The sequence below is a fragment of the Leuciscus leuciscus genome (assembly GCF_965113295.1).
Source record: "Leuciscus leuciscus genome assembly, chromosome: 6".
In the NCBI taxonomy this organism is placed as follows: Eukaryota; Metazoa; Chordata; class Actinopteri; order Cypriniformes; family Leuciscidae; genus Leuciscus; species Leuciscus leuciscus.
The window spans coordinates 25531835-25555388 of NC_138730.1; the positions used below are offsets into that span (position 1 = coordinate 25531835).

The following is a 23554-nucleotide window of genomic DNA, read 5'->3' on the forward strand; positions in this document are numbered from 1 at the left end:
AGCACGTGAGCTTCTCTGCAGTCAGCACAGGCAAACCTGCTGAGTGAGTGACAGGACGCTGTCTTCATACGGGCTTCCAAACTGATAAAACAGGTGTTCTGACAGGGTGTTCTCACAAACCATTTGGTTTGGAGCTATTTAGGTTACTTGCCACATTTTTGGACGCGAATGTGCACACGTCCAAAGCGCTTGGATTCTTGCACAGGATGTGCAACTCTTGGATTGAAGATATGCTTCAAAATTATTTGAAGAAAAACACAATACATCTTACCATGTCTTCTCAGTTTTAGAAGTAAGTGTTAATTGTTGCACATTTATACTATTGTTTATTTAAATAATTTTTTTGTTTATTATTGATTAGTGGTTAATGTTTCTTATTATCTTTATATTATTTAACTCTATAGCCATGTAGAATATGTTTTTTATTTCAGGAACCTGAAGTTGAGTTTCTACTTTTTGAACAAATCCAGTTTTATTGTTGTTGTTTTTTATCCCTAAACTGTATTTTCAGAAGTGCCTCCAACAATTTCTTTCAACAATATGAAGAGAAGTTCTTCTTTGAAGTCTTTCTGGACATCAGAGGTAGGTCGTATCAGTACATCAGCGCTCACAGTTATTATCCTCTCTGGTTTGATTCTTAAAAGATAAGTGTAGATTCACTGTGACTGTGCAGATTATCACCAATTTATAATATGCTACAAAATGAAAGCGTACCCTAATATTTCCATTATTAGGCATTATATTATTCAAATAAAAAGCAAACTGTCTGGCAAATTAACATTAGATATTATTATTAGTTTATTATTGTTACCTTGATAGTAATTGTCATTATTGCAATTGTCTTTTGTGCTGTTCTGGAGAGAAATAATGTGTTGGTGTACATTATTTACTTGCTCTGTTTAATTCAGAGAGAATGGGACACCGTGAACCAGCAGGTCCTGCACGGTTCCAAACCCATGCCCAGTCACCGTACAGTTAAGAGGACATTTTCAGGGGTCCTTCAGCTTCCCCGTCTGTCCCGCCGGCTCTCGGCTCAGGGAGATTCAGAGATCACACCACGTAATGGCCTCGACTTCGATGCTTTTCAAAGTTCCTGGTAAGCCTCTCTTTTGTTTTATAAAGGCACTTTGAATCACTTAAACTTAACCTTTGACCATGTGACGAAAGGATTTCAATTTCAACCGAGTAGGTTACTGTTTGTGAAGAAGAACGAGGAAAATCTTCTTTTTTTTTAATCGTATGTTGTAATCAAGTGTAAGGTTAGAGGAACTTTACACTAAAACAGATTTTAGTCGATAACTGTTCGTCATGTAGGCCTACCTTTTTTCAAAATAGTGGCTTGACGTCAGCAACTTTAGACGGAATATGCCAACCTTTATAGGCTACTGTTTCAGTGTTGTGTTGGCCTATGTTGTTTCTTGACTATGAGGTATAATGTCTTGTAATTTAACATAATGTACACTGAACTACATCAGTATTGTTGTTAAATTACCACATATCCTAAACCCTGAGAGTTAGTTATCAGTTAATTGATTTAGTATCCGGAGCCAGATTGACGTTTTGCATTATAGAGACAGCAGAGGGAGCTATTGTTCCCTAAAGACCAGAAATATAGGCTACCTCTGACAAGAAAACAGTCAGGACAGAAATCATATACAGAGTCAGTAAATGTGCAGTTACACATTATGACATTTTTTATTATTTTCCAGAATCACTTTTCAGGTAACTTTAGTGGCAGTTGATATCATTAAGATTTAAAATAATAAAAAGTCAAAAGAAGACAAACAAATTCTTTATTATAGGTTAATTGTTCATTGCTATATAATTTAAAGAAATGTTGCTACAAACTTTGGGTCTCCTCTAATGACTACCCACATACTTACCAAGGGTTAAAACTTTAATTTTTTGGGATACTTACAGTAAGTCACACTTAAAACATCTGAATGTCATTGCACAGACAAAACACCAAACCAAGTGACAACTGCAAACAAATTATGATAGAGCTCAGCGCTGGGCGATATGGCAAAAAAAAAAAAAAAAATCTCTATCACTAAGGCTGCATTTATTTGATTTAAAAAAAATACAAACAGTAATACTGTAACATGTTACTACAATTCAAAATAACTCTCTTCTAATTTAATAATGCTTATTTAAAATGTCATTTATTCTTGTGACGGCAAAGCTGAATTTTCAGCATCATTACTCCAGTCTTCAGTGTCACATGATCCTTTAGAAATCATTCTAATATGCTGATTTGGTGCTCAAGAAACATTTTTGTGGAAACCATAATCATTTTTTATTTCGGGATTCTTTGATGAGTAGAAAGAAAAGCGTTTATTTGAATTAGAAACCTTGTGTAACATTATAAATGTATCTACTGTCACTTTTGAGCAATTTAATGAATCCTTGCTGAATAGAATTATTCAATTAAAAAAATATTCCTGACTCCAAACTTTTAAATGTTAGTGTATATTGAAAAAAAGTAGATTTTTTTTTTTTATAGAAACTTTTAATAATAGGTTCAATGTCTTGTTTTGTAATGCAGAAGACATTTTGAAGTGTATCTAAAGTATGCAAATCCTTTTTCGGGGGGGGGGGGGGGGGCACTGTATGCATATTGTTTTTGCGTACACAACTCATCCGGCAGGATCACAGGGAACCTTTTCCCCTCTGATAATCAAAGCCCATGGGGCCCGTGATAGAGGGCCATCGTGACATGAGCCATGCTCTCTGTCTGACTTTATCTGACTTTGCTTTTTATAGTCAGAGCTTTCATGTGACTTCTCCTGGTAAACCTAGAGCATGTGAAAGGCATATGTATTTCTCGAAGGGAATCTGTTCGCCCTGATCAGCTCTGCGTTGCGCCGCTTTGTGCTTTGGCTTTTCAGCACGCCAGGGGACTGGAACAGGAAGTCATTATAAACCAGTAAACATTGGACCTCGCACACTAATAGTCTTAATGCGGAGGTGGGGCCACTTAGAGAGCTCTATCATGGAGTCCTCTCATTGTAAATCACACTGCCATATTTAGTCTGTTGGAGGGAAGTCTTCCAAGTTATGTAAACAAAGCGAGTTCACGAGGGGAGATGTTCCATTGCTATGATGGCTGGCTCCATTAATGTGCCTGTGATCTCTGAAGCAAGGCTGGATTTCTCAGCTCTAGTGAAGGGTGAGAGATGTAGACTGTGGTTTTTGTGTTGAGAAAGCAGTGTGAGTGAGCGACTCATGCCATGACTAGACAGTCGTTCTGCCAGTTGTGAAGACACAGGAACTCTGCTGTCATGAGTGACATGAGTTCGGAAGAGGAGAGACCTCAGAGACCCTCGCATCTCAAGCTGAAGGGAAACTCTCCCACTGGCTCCCCCAAAATGTCTCCGCGGGACTCTCCTCGGAGTTCGCCCCGCAACTCGCCTCTGCTCTTCCGGAGGCTGATGGTGAATCGCAGCATTGCTTTGCAGAGACGCTTCACTTTGGCTCACACTCCCAGGTAGGATCTGAATTCTTCTGCATCGTTTATTTAGCATCTTACCGGGAGGCTTGGCTTCAAAAACACACACACACAGGAGTCTTGTGGCACAGGCATCTACGTAACAACACATCACATGGCGAATTTTTGGCTGCTTGAGACATTGCCCCCCTGTCCAAAGTTTGTATTGATGCTAACACTTCTAGCTACAATTTATAATCACTATAATCAAGGAGGTGGTTTGTCTGCTGTGTGAAGCATAAAAAGATGTCTTTGTTTGAGAAGATGTCTTGACCTGAGGTGATTATTGTCAGCCTATCTCATCAGTGATCGAATGAACTGCTTTTTTGCACATAGTTATTCTGGTTTTGTCTCTTAAGCCTGGTAAAGTCCAACCTGGCAGTAAAATTAACCATGAGCACTTGACTTTCTGAGAGAAAAGGCTTTGTTCTGTGTTGTATAATTTTCCTATTTTTAATTTTTAGATATAAGTGCATGTTTATACAGACTGCAGTGCTGGAAGCACAAAGAGTGACCTTTTTATATTCTAATATTTTATACTATAAAATTTAGTCGTTTATTTTGGCTACTTGACAAAAAAATTTTTTAAGTGTAGTTTTTGGACGTTAATAGACCCAAGTCAGCATTTGTGTCAAATAATACTTGTTAGGTTGTCAACGTGGTTTGTAAGTTCTGCAAATTATTGGCCTTTTCTGGTTTAAGTTGTTGTCTCTCTCCACTATTGTTAAAACGATTGGGGTTGATGCATTTTTTTTATGTTTTTGAAAGAAGTTGCTTTATGCTCATTAAGATGTTATTTATTTGATCAAAAATACTGTTTGTATTATTACAATTAAAATAACTGTTATCATTTAAAATGTAATTTATTCCTCTGATGGCAAAGGAATGAAGACAGTGTCACATGATCCTTCAGAAATCATTCTAATATGCTGATTTGGTGCTCAAGAAACATCTTATTATCAATGCTGAAAACAATTGTGCTGCTATAAAATATTATATGTATATATAAAATAAAATATTTTTATGGAAACTGCAATACATTTTTATCAAGATTATTTTATGAAATATAATAGAACGTTCAAAAGAACATCATTTATTTGAAAAATAAATATTTTGTAGCATTGTAATTGTCTTTACTGTCACCTTTGATCAATTTAATAGTAAAAGTTTCTTTCAAAACAATTACTGACCCCAGATTTTTGAACAGTAGTGTGTTGCACCTAATGCAAATTAGAAAATATTTCAACAAGATGTGAATGTTAGAAGAGATGATGCCCTTCTTTCTTTCTTTTTTATTGTCCTCAAAACACACTGAAAGTAAAGAATCACATGATTCAAATTATGTAAGTGGCATCAATAAAACCCAGTATAAACCCGTAAAACGGCCCTTTCTGAAGTCGTTGCCAAAATACATCTCTAACGCCTGTGCCTTTGACATGTTACAGCCTCTGTTTTGAGTTGTTTTTGTGTCTGTTAAACTTCCAAGATTTGAGGAAGTCCGAGCCTGACAACACTGTAAACATCCCCGGCCATACACGCATATGCAATAAATGTTGAGAAATCATCAGCAGAGCTCAAAGGAGGTGTTATATTTCAAAACTATGAAATAGACATTACTTCAAATATTTGTTAACGGATTACAGTTATCAAGTATTTTGCCAAGAGGTGACCACAAGTGAACTCAGAAGTTGTTTATCAGAGAATAAATCTGCCAGAGAACCGTTTCAGCTCAAATGTTTAAACACAGGTCACCGTGTTCAAGTGGAAAGAGTCAACCTGCCATCCGTCTAATGGACACTGAAGCAGTTCTCTTGGCTCTGTGAACAGTGGAAGTCCACACGGGTCAAATGTGACTTAAAGCTGAAAATATCTTTTTTGTGTGTGTGTGTAAAGGATTTGGGAGAAGAAAGAAACAGGCTGTTGGAGAATTATGGCAGGATGGTGTAGGAACAGGAACGATTAAACAAGCCATATCTCTGTCAGAATACTGTCCGCAAGAGATGAAGCAAATCAGTGCAAAATACTTTATTTAACATTTAGTGTCAGGTACTTGAAAGTTTTTTAAACAGAATGTTACAGGGTTATACTAACAGCAGATCTGTTTGCACTGAGAAGTCCTTCCACTGAGTGGTTAAATGTGTCTTTTCTGGTTCTTAACGCCGCTAGATTAATGCATCTCGCCGTGGCACATATTTTGACCTGTGAATCCCTCAATATTTAGGGAGCTGATTCTCTGCTACGCTGCACTTACAAAGCATGTGACTTCAGTGAACTAACACAATCTGATCTGTGGGTATTTTAGAGGAGAACTATAACTTCCCCTGATTCTTGACCACCTGGATTTTGACAAACATAATTCCAAGGGTTTGTCTTTGCTGTTGCTGCTTCTGCTTGAACAACTTTTCAGAGATGCTGGATGTGTTTTGGATCCAGATCTTGTGTGTAAGGCTCACGCTGCTCTTGACGTTCTTCTTGAGCGTTATCCTGTCATGTGCTGATCTGCCTCTCAAGACTGTTTGGCCAATATCAACAACCTGATTTCAAGCGCCTGCAGCAGCCCTCATCCTCCCTCACCCTCGCCTGACCCATAAACAGATCAACCTAAACTTTCTCTCTCCTCTCCCCCTGTCACGTACAGGCTGCTGATTCATCTGCACATTTTATAATGACTGCAGGCTCTTCCGTAGTAGGGTAGTTGATGAATAAACTTTGTGTTTCAAGATTTTATGTTAGAAAAACTATAATTATAATTTTTTAAGTACATAATGTTTATTTAATAAAAAAACAACAAAAAAATTAAAGCCAAACTAGATAAAAAAGTTTGTAGACAAACTTTAAGTTGGCATGAAAAAGCCTTGCTAGAAATTTTTAAAAGCTTGAAGTTTGAAGGTTTTTAGTTTTAATTAAAGTTTTAGTTTAGTAGTTCTAAAAGTTTGTAGAAGTTTGTAGGTTTTCAGTTTAGGAATATAAGATACAATGGAAGCTTAAATGAGTCTCGAGGGATTAGAAATAGTACATAGAATGGCAGCTAATGGAGTCTAATGGGCCTCTCCAACTGTCAAAATTTAAATTTAGTTTGGAGTTAGAAAGAAAGAAAGAAAGTTTTAAAAGTTTAAAGTAGTTTATGGATGGATGGATGGATGGATGGATGGATGGATGGATGGATGGATGGATAGATGGAAAGAAAGATGGAAAGAAAGATTGGTTGGAAGGAATGAAAGATTGGTTGGAAAGAAAGACATTAGTAAGAAAGAAAGAAGGAAAGATGGAAAGAAAGATGGAAAGAAAGAAAGAATGAAAGATTGGTTGGAAAGAATGAAAAATTGGTTGGCAAAAAAAGACATTAGTAAGAAAGAAAGAAAGAAAGAAAGAAAGATTAGTTAGAAAGAAAGAAAGAATGATTAGTTAAAAAGATAGAGATAGATAGATAAGAATAGTCAGATGATAGATAGATAGATAGATAGATAGATGGATAGATGGATAGATGGAATGGAAGCTTAAATGAGTCTCAACGGGTTAGAAATAGTACATAGAATGGCAGCTAATGGAGTCTAATGAGCCTCTCCAACTGTCAAAATGTGAATTTAGACAGTTGAAGTTTGAATAGCCTTGGCTCAATTTGAACATTCCGCAATGAAAGTCTATGGGATTTTTCCGAGTTTTGATCAGCAATTTTAGGAAACCCGTTAGTCGATCAGTCTGAAACGATAAGGCAACTCGAGTCAGAACAGTTTAGGTCTATAAAAAAATAAAAATAATTTGGGTTTAAGGACAAAATATAAGAGGGAAAAAAGAGTAAAGTTACAGTAAAATGTCAACCGCTGTAAGATTTAAGGAGGCTCTTTTGCAGGGGTGAAATATTTTGTGTCCACTGTCCACTAGAGGGTAAAGCTGAGTATCTTTTCCTTATCTCACTCCTTACTTGACATAGTTGTCATTTTGTAATAATCTTGTTCTATTAATACAGACCATGCAAGTTAGTAAATGTAAAGATTACACTTCAACTTTTTATATTCTACTCAATTTATACTAGAAATATTTTTCCTGTCATAATTCTGAACACAACAAAAATAAGAAAGAATATAAGACATTTTTAAATTGAAATGCTGGAAGAAGAAAAAACATTATTTGCGAAGTACAAAAAGTTGAGTTCAGAATGTTGAGCCGCTGTATTGTGCACACCACCTCCCTCAATGTATTGGATTTAGTGACAGTGTCATTATTTCGCTGCAGGCAAGGTTCAGTTAGTGTTGCATTTGGAAACAGGCCAGTGATGTGTAGGACTCAGGTTATTACTTTTAGTGCACTTGAAGATGGTAAAGCAGCAAGTTGCAGATGTTGAGGCTCAGGACACCCCATCTATCACAAACCGACCCCTGAAAAATACCTACACAAAATACCTTATATACACATGCAACAGTGCTGCAGAGTTTCTTTCTCTCTCTCTCTCTCTCTCTCTCTCTCTCTCTCTCTCTCTCTCTCTCTCTCTCTCTCTCTCTGTCCCCCTCTCTCTTCTCTCTCTCTCTCTCTCTCTCTCTCTCTCTCTCTCTCTCTCTCTCTCTCCTCTCTCTCTCTATCAAAGGCTGGTTGTTTCAGGCCAGAGTTTAGTTTCAGGGCTTTGGATTCAGAGAATGGCACCAGAAGGCTGGATGGGACGGCACACTCTATGGAGCATCTGATGGGATTATGAGCCACAGATTTTCAGACTTTTATGCAACTAATGAAATATCAGCAAATACCTTTTGATGTTTAGGAACATAATTTTTTTGCTGGGCTATTTCCCCCCCCTTATTCCTCACCTTTAAGGACTTTGTGGAATCAAGCAGGTCGAAACGAGGAGTGTTGCGATTTCCTAAAGACTTTCACCCGGGACTGTAGAGGCTATGGTAGGCCTTTATGCTGGCGATATAGTGGCCTGTTTAAGTTCATGTCAAGTTTGAGTGCCCAGCTGAACTGGCATCCGTGTTACATTCAGGGAAACAACTGAAACACTTTCGCTCTGCTGAGTTTTTGTTCAGTACATGGCTTCAGGATTGTCACAGCATTATGTTTCTCAGCGGATGGAGACACTGGGCACATAGTGGACATGAGATCAAGATAAGAAATCATCTGAGGTGTTGCTTCTAGTTGTCACGCTCTTGCTGTCTAAAATTGGAAACACTTCCCAAGTTGTAACTTTAGTATTCAAAAGCTAACATAATCCTCTCTCACGATGAACAAAGATCCTCGTTTTCCCAGGAAGACAATGCAGATGAACTACTCAACGCGACGGCACTCATGCATTGGGTATGTATAAGCAACAGCCGCAACGATGATGCTGTCTTCACCTTAAGTTGAGTCGGTCATATGCTAATCTCACTTTTAAGCTTCAATTAAAAAATGTCATTGATTATATAATGACCTTGGTTGAACTCTGCTAAAGTGCACATGTTGTCACATGATGTAAATATCATTTCTGCTGTGTTGATAACATTTTGAAATAACTGCAGAATGAGATTTGCTCTTTGTGTGAATATGGTGTTTTTCCAGTGCTGCAGCCCTGACAGGTTTTTCTTGTGTAAGAAAGTCTTGAAGCAAACCAGTGCTCCCATCTCCACTGGATTTCTGACACCACTAACATCAACTCTGAAATGACGAGTGCACTGTCTAGTGGAGAAAGCTGCTCTGGAGTTACTTAGATTTCCCTGTTTTTCTGCAAGCGCTGTTATAGTATGACAGTGTTAAAGCAGGCAGAGAGCAGCGCTGGCTGTTATGTGATGTGTTGTGTTGCTGCTATATCTGTGGCCTGGACAGCCTGAGGCCAGTAGAGGTAGAGAATCGATGGCTCAGCCACTGTCTGTTGATGTTCGCCTGTGGCAGCCGGGCAGAGTCACGATGGGCAGACACATCGCAACCTTACGCACACAGTAACCTCTGTGCTATCCAGCATGCCTGGCATTATCTAATGTAAATGATGAATTATGCTCTTGTACTCTATATGTGGCCTTTGTGTTGTTTCAAATAATCAAATTCAAACACGCATACATTTTGATGAATGTTGAGACATTTTCTGTTCTTCGGAGAATACTATGACAGAGGTATTGATACTGAACTGAACTTAATTTGATCATTTGAAATCAGTTTCATGGGATGCACCGATTTGGAATTTTTTTAAGCTGATAACAGATATGTTGGCCAGTAGTAGATATCAATCTATATTAAGCGCTCTTCAAACAAACTAAAGAAAATTACATTACCATTCAAAAGTATGGGGTCAGTAAGATTTTATTTTTGAAAGAAAGAAATTAATCAGTGTCAGTAAAGACTTTTACATTACTTTCATGAATCATGAAAAAAAATAGAAAATCACATTTTTGCCATAAAAATATTAAGCAGCACAACTGTTTTCAACATTGATGATAAGAAATGTTTTTGAGCACCAAATCTGTATATTAGAATAATTTCTGAAGGATCATGTGACACTGAAATACATTTTTTAAATATCGTATCGCTATAATTTATCAGCCTAAATATATTGGCCTATTTTACTAATCACACTTTTAACTATAACATTAAAAAATCACGGGTAATGTCGATTTGAGATATTGTTCATTCCTAGATAAAGATTACAATCAAGACGCCAGTGATCACAGCCGCTATATATTTGCAGTGATTTTATTGGTAAGTCTGAGCTGTATTTATCTAAAGCAGATTCATTTGAGCCTATTTGAAACACTGCCACTCTTCAATCTATGGCTATCTAAAGGACCTGACACAACTCCGCACAGCATATCACAACGTTTCACTGTTCACAAGAGGCTTTTCACTCAGAGACAACACTCTTACTCTCCATGTGACTCAGACAAAGCTGCGATTTGTTTCCTAGATGTGTCTCACCACAATAACCATTTAAAGCAGGGCAAGCAGTGTTGTAGAGCATCAACATCAAAACAGAGCATTTACCTGATCATTTCTTAGTTTTGTACCACATGTAGTGTAGACCATCAACTAAGATCTGGTGATAGCAAGTGGTAGGCTATAATATATAGAAAGAATCATATTTTGCTTTTGTTAAACAAAACACTTGAAAATGCGGTCGTTGAAAACACTACAATAATTAAATTGTTTAACTTTACTTGTACAACAATTACTTCATGTCCTCAAATATGATTGTAGTTTGTAGTTCGACTCTTTGTGCAGATTACATCAGTTACTTTGTTATGCCAGTAGTTCGGAGGAAGGTGGCTGTCTTTGAATCATTGAGTCATTGAATCATTATTTCAACCGATACATTCAAAACACTTAGGCCTGAGTGCGATGATGACTGAGTGCTTCTTGACGAGAGACGGCTCTGCTGTGGTTTCATTTGGAGCTGTTTGTGTTGGCGGTGCGAAATTGAGTAAAGTACTAAATATTAACCTTGTCTACTGAGCTTTTGTATGAAAGCAAAATCAGATTGTGACTAAGTGTGAAAAGATATGTTCACGGTATTTTCTGTTCACTTAGTTTAAAGGGATAGTTCACACAGAAATGAAAATTCTGTCATTAATTACTCACCCCCTCATGTCGTTCCAAACCCGTAAGACTTTCGTTCATCTTCAGAACACAAATTAAGATTTTTGTGGTGAAATCTGAGAGTTTTCTGTCCCTCCATTGACAGCAACGCAACTGACACTTTAATGCTTCAAAACATTCAAGAGATTGTAAAACTAATCCATATAAATTGATCAGTTTAGTCCAAATTTTTCTGAGGAGACATGCTTGCTTTATGTGATGAACAGATGGAATTTGGGCTTTTACAAAGCTTTTAGGCTTTCACGAAATGCTGAACAGAATGGAAAAACATCAAAGACTAGCAACACGTTTTTAAATAATCAAACTTCTTTTAACTTGAGCGCAGCGAAAGACGGGAGGTGCGAGTCAGTGGTCAAACACGTCCGCATGCACATGTTTACTCTACTCAACTCAACTTTATTTATATAGCACCACTAAAAACAACAATTGTTGATCAAGGTGCTGTACACTATATCAGATATCATCAGCATTTAAAACCATGTACAACAAAATTACAAAAACAGAACACCGAACAGACAAATCAGCTACAATTATAAGCCAAAGAAACATAGGGGGGGGGGGAAGTATAGCTGTCCCAAATGACACACTATACACTATCTACTATGCACTGTGTGTAGTGGATGCATTTTATGTGATTATTTTGTCATTCAATCTGATAGTCCCCTTCCCTTCTGCTACATAATTAAAGCTGTGACAGTTGAGTGCATGAAGTGTCCAGCATTCCACACTTATTTTTTTCGGTGCATCATCCAGGTATTTAAAGTGCACTTTTTCGTTTTGGAATACTCGCACTATTTAAACTACACAACTGCACTGAATAGTGCACAAGTACATGGATTTCTACAGGGATTGCACTAAACACATTCTTTGTGAACGGCCCGGCCCCTAAGAAGAATGTGACTGCCTGATAATGCTAAACTGAGCTAAAATTCAGAATGACTAATAATATTGAGTTTGCATTACATTTTATGTATAAAAATTTCTAGTAGTAGTGGTGTTTGTTTGCAGCTTCTTAATTTTACTGGTTCAGCAAATAACTTCGACATCCCATCACATATTAGAGTAGAAACTTGTTGAGGGGTTCCGAACAGATGTCGAAAGAGAAAGTCAAGTAAGGTGAACCAATCACAGGACAACAGTGTCAGTAACCAGCAGTCCCAAAAATAAAACCTCAGAGCTCAGAATAGTCAATAGGCGCTGATGCTGTGACTGGAGTCGCTGTGCGTCACTGCTCTGCTCCATATTTTCAGCATGGCTGCTTTCCCCAATGACTCCCACCGCTCATTGATCTGTCAGCCTTTCTCACTAATGCCGGAAACCCTGCCAACCCGTCTGCCCTTTCTCCATTAAAAACCAGCAATCTAATAGAAGCTGTCAGGCCAGTTTTTTATACCTTGCTGTTTTCGGTTAGTGTTACAGTGCTCTTAGATTATAGGCTGGTGACATCTACTGGTAAATTTATGTTACTGCAAAAATCACATATTAGATTATTTGAAGAAATACTTTGCTTGTAGACATATCAGCATTGCAGTTTATACTCTAGATTCAAAGGTGATCTGTTCTGTCTTAAACTAGCCTAAGCTGGTTTGGTGATCTTAGCTGGTCTTCAAGCCTGGTGCTCAACTGGTTTTACCGGTTAGCCGACTTACCAGACCAGAGAAAAGTGTCTAACACATCTCTAAAACCAGATAGAAGGCTTAAGATGTTTAGATGTTATTTCCCTAGTTTTGTTTTGTTTTGTTTTTGATATGATATTATGGTAATACTATGATTTTGGACATGTACCATATTAATAATACCATAAGATTGTTTGAAGTACCTTGGAGTACCAAATATATGCCATGGAAGGCCTACATGAATAAATAAGTATTATGGTAAATATCAAAAAAAAAAAAATATTATTAATGCCATTTCACTATAGACCACTATCTTGGTATCTTTGCAGTAACTCCTTTAAGAGATGGGGAGGATGAGCTCATGATTGGGTGGTATGGGAATGGGATCGGTTTAAACCACTGTTTCTCAACTGGTAGGTCGCGGAGTGTGCAGTCAAAGAAACATCAACAAACGTAATTCTACATTTTTCTGATGTGAGACTTTTGTGCGTGAAAGCTGTTGACACTCCTGTCAGACTCAGTTTAAGTAAAGGGTGCCTGGGAAAAATAGCATTGCCTGAGATTTTGATAGGCTGTAGGTCAGTGTCGTTATTCTAATGTTGTTCTCTGAACTTATGAAATAAATGTTCTTACAATTGATGTCATATTCTAACAATATATTTACATTTTTAAATCTATATTTTTAGGAATTATGCCAAATTCCTAAAACTTTACTCCTCTAGCTTAATAACTATGGGGGTCACATGCCAAACCAGTTGAGATCCACTGGTTTAAACTAAATGTGGTCTTCCAGATTGCTACGTGTAGTTCATGTCTCACCAGCAGGGGATGCAGTGGTCTAATGTAAATGCATCACATAATGAATGAATGAAGGTACATTTGTACATTTACAAAGTCAAATTAAAGTTAAAATGAAAGTTTCAGTACTGATAACAAATCTACACTGCAATTTATACATTTCTTAGCACAAGACTAGTTGAAATACTTTCTTATTAGACTACAGTTTTTGTTTCAGAAGGCATCCTCACCAGAGAATTATAAGCAGAGCTAAAATCACACTATCATTTCACAGACCTCTTTCGTATTATTATGTTCCATTTTGTGGAGAATTCACTTTTTTTTGCAATGCTTTTCTGATACTTAGCACAATGTTATCACAGGAATTTAGTCTCGAGTCTCGACGCTTTCAGCTGTTAGCCAAGCATTACAGTGTGACAAGCCTGTGACATCAACACAGTGATGCTTCACGCCTGCTGTGACGTCTGGCTGGAGATTCATGCATCCTCTGAGTCTCAGTCCTGGCAAAAAACATTTTGTTTTCCCACGGATAATGCCGTTAAAAGGATAGTTCACCCAAAAATGAAAATTCTGTCATAATTTACTCACCCTTGCTCCCAGAGTTTCTTTCTTCTGTTGAACTCTAAAGAAGATATTCTGAAGAATGTTGGTAACCAGTTGATGGGCCCCATATTGATTTCCATAGTATTTTTTCCCCCTACTATGCAAGTCAATGGCTACCGTCAACTGTTTGATTACCAACATTCTTTAAAATATCTTCTTTAGAGTTCAACAGAAGAAAGAAACTCGTACAGGTTTGGAACAACATGAGGCTGAGTAAATTATGACAGAATTTTCATTTTTGGGTGAACTACCCCTTTAAACTGGCAATAAGAGCTCAGTTATTTGGTTAGTAGAGGTGAATTTAATGAAATTATCATTTGGTTTTGCTTTGGTTAGAGTCAGTACAAAAGCAGGGCGAAGCTTGTCTGACTAGTTAATACATTTATTTGATCATACATTAATAATAGTAATATTGTGAAGTATGATTACAATTTAAAAAAAAAATTTTTTTAATAGGTTTTAAAATGTAATTATTCCTGTGGGAAAGCCATTATTCCAGTCTTCAGCGTCACACAATCCTTCAGAAATCCTTTTAATATGCTGATTTGCTGCTCAAGAAACATTTCTTATTATTATTATTATCAATGTTGAAAATAGTTGTGCTGCTTATATTTTTGTGGAAATCTTTGGATTCTTTGGTGATTAGAAAGTTCAAAAGAACAGCATTTATTTGAAATAATTAAATCTTTTAAAAGTTAGTATTTAAAACAAAACAAAAATTGAAAGGTAATGCATGTATTTTTTCTGTGCATAGATTAGGAGATAAAGACTGGAAAAAGATTCTGCAGCAGTACCAGCACTTCAAAGACATTTGCCAGGTATAAATACTGAGGTCTGTTTGCTATCTGGAGCTGATAGGTTTCCAGGACTCTGACTTAGTCTGAACACTCACATTATAGCCCTGAGTAATAAAAAAAATGAGCAATGAGTTGAGCACCGGAGAATTTTTCACTGCGCTGTAGAGCCAAGAATAATACTTTTCTTTAGACATATCACCTTGACCTCGGGACTTTCATTCCTCGTACAGTAATTCATTAATCCGTCACAGTAATTGGTAATTCATTGCGCTGTGGAAAAACATTTCATTAATTCTTAGAAAATCCTGATACTGATGTTATCAACGCACAGCACCTGATCATTCAGTTTTGTTTAGTTATTTAACATTTAATTTAAAGAGCCAAAGCATCAATGTCATGAATCTCTTTGTTGGGTTTATTAAACTTGATAGTATTGAGTTTTCTCCTTGGATATCGTATTTTAAAAGCAGATTCCAAACAGTCAAAAACCTCATGAAATATGTATTTTCTAAAACTTTATCTTAAATCAACACAAAACCGGCCATCTGCTCTTTTTAACAAAATATCCCAGATTAACAGTTCTGTGGATGATCTACGGCCTTCTGTTATTTTCAATATTTGAGTGTTCCAGTTTGCTTGAATATTAAATCTTTCCAAATTTTAGCTTAAGTATTGCCCATCATCATTTTTTGAATCATGATTATGACATCCTAGCAAACTGTTCTCATGTTTAAGTCCCTTAAACATGTAGATAGTCCAAACAAGGCAATTTGTTTTAGCCAGAGATCTTTATCAGCCCTCATGCTGTCCAAATCATTACCATAGAGAAACAAATACATCCTAGCAGTGTTAAGTGGTTTGAGTGGATTCATTGTTTTATCAGACAATATAATTTGTTTGCAAATGATATTTAAATAATTAGAGAGAGAAACTACAATTAGCATGTTAAATAATAAATATGTTTAGAAAGTAAAAGATGCTCTAAATCAGTGGTTCTCAACTCTGTCCCTTGAAGTCCACTTTCCTGCAGAGTTCAGCTCCAACCCTGAACAAACACAGTTAAACATGCTTCTTCAGGATTACTAGACAGTTATAGGCAGATTAGTTTGATCAGGGTTGAAGCTATACTCTGCAGGAAAGTGGACTTCAAGGGACAGAGTTGAGAACCCCTACTCTAAATAATTGCATGCTGTTTGAAAACTACCTTTCTGAGGTGATTCTGGGAGTGTTATCATTAGTGGAAAAAGAAAAAGGGCCGTGAGAGACCATGGACGTGATTTCTATACCACTTGTTTATTTCGCGGTCACTGCAAAGAAGTGTTTTACAACAGAGAAACCAGTTAAACCACTTTGTTTGAGGTAGCAATAGTAACAACATTTCAGTACTCACATGCTGGTCTCAAGTAATTAGATAACCCTTGAAGTCCCTTAAGATCTCAACTAAACTAATCCATCAAGAATGAATATGAAGATTAAAGGTAGGGTAGGCAATATGTTTTATAACACTTTTTTGGTTGAAACTTTCTTCACGTCCTGATAGCAATCAATAATAGAGGTGGTCTAAATATTAAAACGTGCATATGTTTTCTGTGAAAGTCACAGGAACCAAAAATGTTCGCCCAATAATCACATTCAGACTGAATGCAATGATACGATGTCCTACCTGCCTGTCAAATGTATTTCCATACCTCCGCGCACATGCTCGCGCAGACATTATCAGCGCGTTCTGTAAGGCTCTGCAGAGGTATATACAGTCAGCAAGCGCCACAAATGATCAGGAGCCACATTTTACAGTTCCTCCTGAACCTAAACCACGAGCTTATGCACCGTTCACGCCATGTCGCAACCGTAATTACGAGATGGCAGTCCGTGATGTTCTACCCGGAGCTGTTTACGTCCTCAGACTTTGATTTATGCATTTCTATGTCGATCAATGCCGAAATTAATCTGCAGCAGTCAGGTGGTACAAGTAGAGCTCTTTAAGTTGTTTACGTTCATTATTATTGTAATGTTATGTGCTTTGAGACATTAGGTAATTTGCAGAATCTGCTGTGTGCGTTCATGCGTGGCTTTGGAGACGCTCTAGTCTAAAGGAAGGGTGGCTGGGATCTTATGCTTTCAAAGCTAACTTGCTACTACTAGCCTCTCTGAAATTGCCTACTCTAGCTTTAAGAAAGTAAATATCATCTCAGGAAGTTATATGCAAGTCTCTTTCAATTCTTGGCAGCAGTAGCAGTTTTTCTATTGTTATATTAGGCTCAGATCCTCTCTTGAGGGGAAGGAATAGACCTGACTTTTTTCTTGCCTTTAAAGTTTTTGATTCACATTTGTGTCTGGATGCAAGATTCAACCTGATATTCAGGCCAGATTAAAGTCAACATGAAACGGAAGTTGCGATAGTCTTTTCTTCCCTATTGTGACGTATATCTGAGTGAAACAGCTTCTCAATCACGAAAAAATGTTGGTCGGGACTTGATTTTGTCCATCAGAAATTGATTGGTTCACTGTGGTTTGCTGTTGCTGTGATGTCATGTGAGTGACAGGTTGTCCCGCCCGCACGCCAGTAAACACGCTGTCAGAGAAGAGGCGAGATGTCACTGCAAGAGGGAGGGGAGGGGAAGTTATTTTCATTAAAGATTATGAGGGCACCTGAGTAAAAAAAAAAAAATGAGCACAGACAAATCATTTATAATAAATACTTCAATATTCCATAAAGAAACAAAACAAGAATTGTCAATTTTGATTTCATGGTGACTTTTAACAGCTGTGGATGATCTATCTCTCTGGATTGTTTTTATTATCTTAGTGCATGAGCACCAGTGTTAAGATGTGAACCTTTTGTTGCTGCGTCTGCAACTAATGTAGGCAAGTTTCCGAGTATAATTCCCAAATAGAAATAGAATGAAAATGTATTCAATTTTTTTAAATCTTTTTATTTAATTTAAATTTCTATATTTTTTGTTTATTTTTCTTTTTATTACTACTTTTATATTACTCAGCAGCACCTTTAATCAGCTGCAGACAGAGCAAGAAAGAGTTAACGTCTCAAGGAGGCAGGAACTATGCTTTCTTTGGTCCCACCCTCTTTCTTTAGCGTGATCTCAGAGTAAAGCGAGCTCCAGCCGTGGGACAGCAGTGGGCAAAGAGTCTAGCTAAAATATGGCACAGACTCTCCTACATGAGTCCAGCTACCACACAGAAGCAGAATAGGACAGAAACCTGAGATGCCTTCTTTTAAAGGATCATCTTAGAGGTGTCTCCATGAGAAAATAGACTGGATCTGATCGAGCTGAAGATCCATGTGTAAATGCTGCCAGAGCATCTCTTAAAGTTGCAGAGTGAAGCATGGGTTTTGACAAGGCTTGTCACTTCATCTCACATCCCCGTTTACTCGCAGAGGTGTCACAGAGGAGGTGAGAGTTGATGGACTGTTAGAAGACGACAGTGGATATCATGCTTTGCTCTTTCTTGTTTTCCTCCAGATTTTCAGTTGTGGTGTAATTATTAACCAGAGGCAATGAGGAGTCGTTTTGATCCACGAACAATGTTTACCTAAAAAAAAAAAAAGTGAAAAGAAAGTATATTTGTGTGATTTGTGTAAAGGAATTACGTGAGAGACATCACTGGATGAGTGTGCCGGCAAGATGAGCGTACCGGCAAACTGTGGATTCTCTTTCTCAGCTGACCGGGCATTAAAGCCACGGAACTGGAATTTGTATGGATCCCCATGTGCCGTCAACAGACCCATCGACATTGTGCAGAAACGCAGGCGGTAATAAACTTTGATTTATATATGTGATTCTAGTCAACGTTACTGTCAAATACAGTGGGGTCCAAAAGTAGTAGACCATTAATCAAAATGCTTATAAATGTAAATTTTTTCCTAGCAAATTCACTCATAAAAATAAAGGTTCTTTATGGGCATTGATGGTTCCATGAAGAACCTTTAACATCAATGGAATTTTTCCATTGCACAAAAGGTTCTTTATAGTGGAAAATGTTTCTTTAGATTACTAAATATATATATATATATATATATATATATATATATATATATATTTAATGGTTATTTTAAGAACTGTTCACTAAAAGGTTCTTTGTGGAGCCCAAAAAGGTTATTCTGTCATCGCTATGAAAACCCCCTTTAGGAAACTTTATTTTTAAGAGAGTTATGTTATCAGAATAACAATTTGAGTGAAAGATAGATTTAAAAATTAACATTAATTTTGGTATGTCTCTCTTTTGCTTAAATGACAGCATCAGTCGAGCTGCGTGAACTCCACAAGTTTGAGTCAAACCTGATGATCATGTTCTTCAGAATGATCTGAGATGATCCAAAGAGCATCTTGAGCTTCAATAGAAGCAAGAACACCTGGCCATCTGTACAAAGAGTCATGATCAATGACACAAATTTAATTAGTTGATTAGTGCTCAAGAAATAGTGCAGAATCCTAAATATTTCATATTTAAAAATATAATACTAAATATCTAATATATTTCAAAATCATATTTGTTTTGTGTGTTTATTGTCAGGTTTAAATTAGATTAGAATCCCAGACCCCACTATATATATTTTAAAACACTTGAATCTAAGGATGTTGAAAATCAAAATTAGGTGCGGTTGTATTGTTTATGACTTATTTTTTTCTTTACACCTGGTGTAGAGACAGAGACAGATTGTCATGTGGTTTGGCTGAATAAATCTACTGTGTCCATGGAATAACCTGTTGATATGCTCTGACCCATGGAAACTCTTTTCAGACGGCCTCAGACAAGATCTACTAGTTCTCTTCAGTTTGATGGCAGTAAAGCACTATGACAAATGAGCAGTTATTCTGCCAGGGTTTTGCATTACTCTGTGTGCGCAATCAGTGATCGTTCGTGAGGGTTTTCTTCTTTCGCATTTATTGTATCACAGTCTGGAAATCAGTTCATCCATAACTGTTCCACCAAATGCCAAAGAGCCCTGCTTATGTTTCACTGAGAACATCCAGCATTTAACACCTCAATCAACAAATCAATAGGACTACATGATAGATGTTTGTTTTTTTCATTACATATTTTAGTTATTATTTTCTCTATGAACCATTAACCAATAGCATTAAGAATATGCTATGAAAAAAAAAGTTAGTGGAATAGGAAAAAGCTGAGGGATTCAGTTTTCTCTTCATCTGTAACAGTACTGTAGGTTTGGATTGTTACAGAAGTTGAAGCTGAAATTAATTTTCTACTGCATTATTGCTACCAAAAGGAATTGCAAAAATAACAACGTGGTTTCAAACAGGTTTCCTGAATGCCTGAAGGTTTAACAAACAAAACGTCTCCAAACTCACACCACTGAGCCAGCATTGCTGTGAAGGGATGCTGAAGCAAACGGAGCAAAGTTTTGGTAGTACAGAGTCACATTGTTGACGCTTCTCATGGAAATCAACACACAGATGGCTTATTTTATAGTTGCTTTTTCATAATGACCCAGCAAGAGAGAAAAAAAACATTTTAACGTTGAAATAAAATGACACTTTAACTTTAAGGCAGCGACAGTGAGTGGTGTTTGCATGTACATTTGTTCAGCTGCACACCAGTTATTATTCGGATAAAAAACACTTTCAGAAAGAGCCCAAAGTGAAGAAATAAAGGGTTCTGTGAATGCAGGATTTTCTTGCAAATTGGATTTAGAAAAAGGCCACCATGTAATCGTAATTTTCTTCATGGCCATCTACAAAAAAAAATCTTACGAGACACAATGTTCCATGTCCTGATAGAATGGTTCTATGGTTCTAATGGTTTGTTAGGGAAGTTTGGGATTTATGAAATAAAGAGGAAATCTGCTTTAGTCAGAGAGGTTTCGATTTAAAGTGAACCATGAATCCTCTGTCCTCCCACAGTATCAGCAAGGCTGCGCAGACCAAGTCTGAGACAGTACACTCCTTTTGGACACACACACACTCGTGTCCCAGTTGCATAGCCATCAATGTCAGTGTTGACAGCAGGATTACAGATAAAAAAACATGATTTTCCATTTATTTTCTTAGGCTGTGTCTTGGTTTATCAGATAAAGTACAGGACATTTGGGATTTATTTTTTAATGGAAACTTAAGAGAGCATATTACTGAGGTTCTGTATATTGTACCACGCAAAAGCTTGTGCTGCATTGATTCCGATTTTAAGAACACAGCCTTGGTTAATCTGAAGCCATTAAATTACAAGATACTTTGGCTTCATATATCACAATTGTGACTTTATATAGCTCAATTTGACTGTAAATCTTGTAGTTTAAAATCGCTTTAAACTACAATACTTAAAAAAAATTATAATTTAAAATACTTTAAATTGCACAATATGACTTTTAATATGACAATTGTTTTTCATAGTAGTGACACTTTCTCATAATTTCATTTTTACATCTGACAATTGTGACTTTATTTCTTCTTTTCAACTTAAACACAATTACCTTATTTTTTTACTTAGAGGTAGAAACAGGCTTTCATCCTTAGGAGATTCACCCGGGACTAAACATTTCAAGCTTTATGAAACATCAGTTTTGTAGGCTATTTTTATTACATTCCTGTTTGTAAAACTGATCATTAGAATCATTCAAATATCAAAGTTTAACTAAACGTGCGATGGCCAATACCAAAAACTAAAAGCCCCTAACGTCTAAATGTATCACTCATTATGAGTTTGTGTGTGCAGACATCTGCTTCTGTTCGTAAGCCCTTCTTGTGTAGATTGTCAGGACCTGTAAACGGTTGTAAACCATTTGTCAACTGTTCAATATATTTTCTAGAGCTTCATGTCAAGAAAAATGATTTATGGGACGCAGCGGATTATAATCACTCGAGGCTGGGAGTGCCACGTCTTCTGCCGTTAAATGTTAGCGGTGAGGTTGAGGCAACACTACTAGACGCAACGGTCCGGTTGGAGCACATTAAGGTTATTATCTAAGCACTTGGCCTTGTGCTGCTGAATTGTGTTTCCTGACAGAATATTGAATATGTTCAACTGTGTTAGTGTTTTCTTAATCTTTATTAGAGAGGTTTGCTGTATAACATTCTTTGAGTATATCCATTTGTCTCCCTCTTGGCCAGTGTCTTGGCGGAGCTAGATTGCAATCGTCTGAACATCTGCAGCTCATTCTTCTTGTTTTTTTTTTGTTTGTTTTTTGTGAAATGTGTCACATGGGATTACTTTCACCCCCAAGAGATGCATCTATTTTCAGTTTAAGTCGACCTATTACAAAACGATGCTAGTGTTGTCTAAAACGCATAAGGTTACACAGCTCTTAGTGTTTGTACGTACACAGTTCACAGTAGCCTATTACCTGTAGCTATCTCTGAAATCGTCGTGAATTAAATGTGAATTGTTTTTTATTTATTTTAGTGTGTCTCTAAGGCTATATCAGACTATTTTTGATTAGCTTTCCCATCACTTTTGATTGCTTTCATAATGTATGTTTTGCTCTGGGCATTTTGCACTGCTGTTCTGTTGTTTTCTTATGGTCACAAAATGATCCTAGGATAACAGGCTGAGCCCCGTCCGTGCCCTCTGAGAGACCCTCTGCTGTGTTCACAGAAGTGCCCCGTCACAGACCCTGCATGGAAAATCTGATGCACTTCGTTAACTCTGTTTGTAATGATGGTCTGGCATGATGCATGGGCCGGCATGTATTTTCCTCTACATTTTTTTATTTTAAGGATATTACTTGTATAAAAATCCCTCTTCTTATTTTATATGTTCTTCTTGTTGTTAGTATAATTTAATAATTTTATTGCTAAAAACAAAATAATAAATTTGAAAGCTTTATTTATTTTTTTAATCTTAATTTGTGAAATTAAACTATTTTGTTAAGACACATTTTGGTAAGATTGAGTGTTATTTTAATAGTATTGATTTACAGATTTAGTGTTTTTATGTAGGATCGTATACGCTGCAAACAGTGTGCTTCATGTGATAGGATGCAAATTAAATATTTTATATTAGTTCGAAATAAAATACAATTCACATTTTTGGTAGCACTTTATTTTAAGGTGACATAGTTACACATTACTGTACTTAATGTACTTAATATAGTAAAAAACAGTAAATTATGCAAAATTACAAGTAACTAACCTAAACCAAACCCTAACCGTAACTCTATAGTAAGTACATACTCAGTACTTATTTGAGTACAATGTAAGTTTGTCACTTTAAAATAAATTTAAAAAATATATATTGAAAGAAATTTATATTTGTATTCAGCACAGAATCATTTTACTTCTAATTCCCTTTCAAATAAATGTTGTTCTTTTGAACTTTAAATTCATCATAGAATCTTGAAAAAAAGTGTATGGTTCTTATAAAATATTAAAGCAGCACAACTGTTTTCAACATTGATAATAATAAGAATGTTTCTTGAACGCCAAATTATACAGCATATTTGAATGGTTTCTGAAGGATCATGTGACACTGAAGACTGGAGTAATGATGCTGAAAATTCAGCTTTGCCATCACAGGAATAAATTACATTTTAAAAATATATAAATAAAAAATAGACAGTTGTTTTAAAGTGTAATATCTCACAATATTACTGTTTTTATATTTTTGATCAAATAAATGCAGTCTTGGTGGGCATAAGAGACGACTTTAAAAAAAAATGACTGACCCCAAACCTTTTTTTATGCTGAACTAAATGAGTATACACAGATGAAAGTAAATGTTAA

General features: G+C 36.5%; 1 protein-coding gene across 6 annotated transcripts in view; it reads left to right on the top strand.

Moving 5' to 3' along the window:
- The first annotated feature begins 17 nt into the window (after positions 1-17).
- The window catches only part of pde4ca (phosphodiesterase 4C, cAMP-specific a), a 40735-nt gene continuing 17198 nt past the window's right edge, over positions 18-23554 (top strand). Inside the window, exons 1-3 of one of the 6 annotated variants that reach the window (XM_082171994.1) lie at positions 18-292; positions 503-582; positions 909-1096. In XM_082171994.1, coding sequence (XP_082028120.1) covers positions 541-582; positions 909-1096 — 230 coding nt within the window. In that variant the 5' untranslated portion in view covers positions 18-292; positions 503-540. Of the gene's footprint in view, positions 293-502; positions 583-908; positions 1097-2452; positions 3488-8076; positions 8774-14148; positions 18628-23554 lie in introns of those variants that run through there. The other 5 variants (XM_082171993.1, XM_082171997.1, XM_082171995.1 and 2 more) reach the window with 5 other exon arrangements.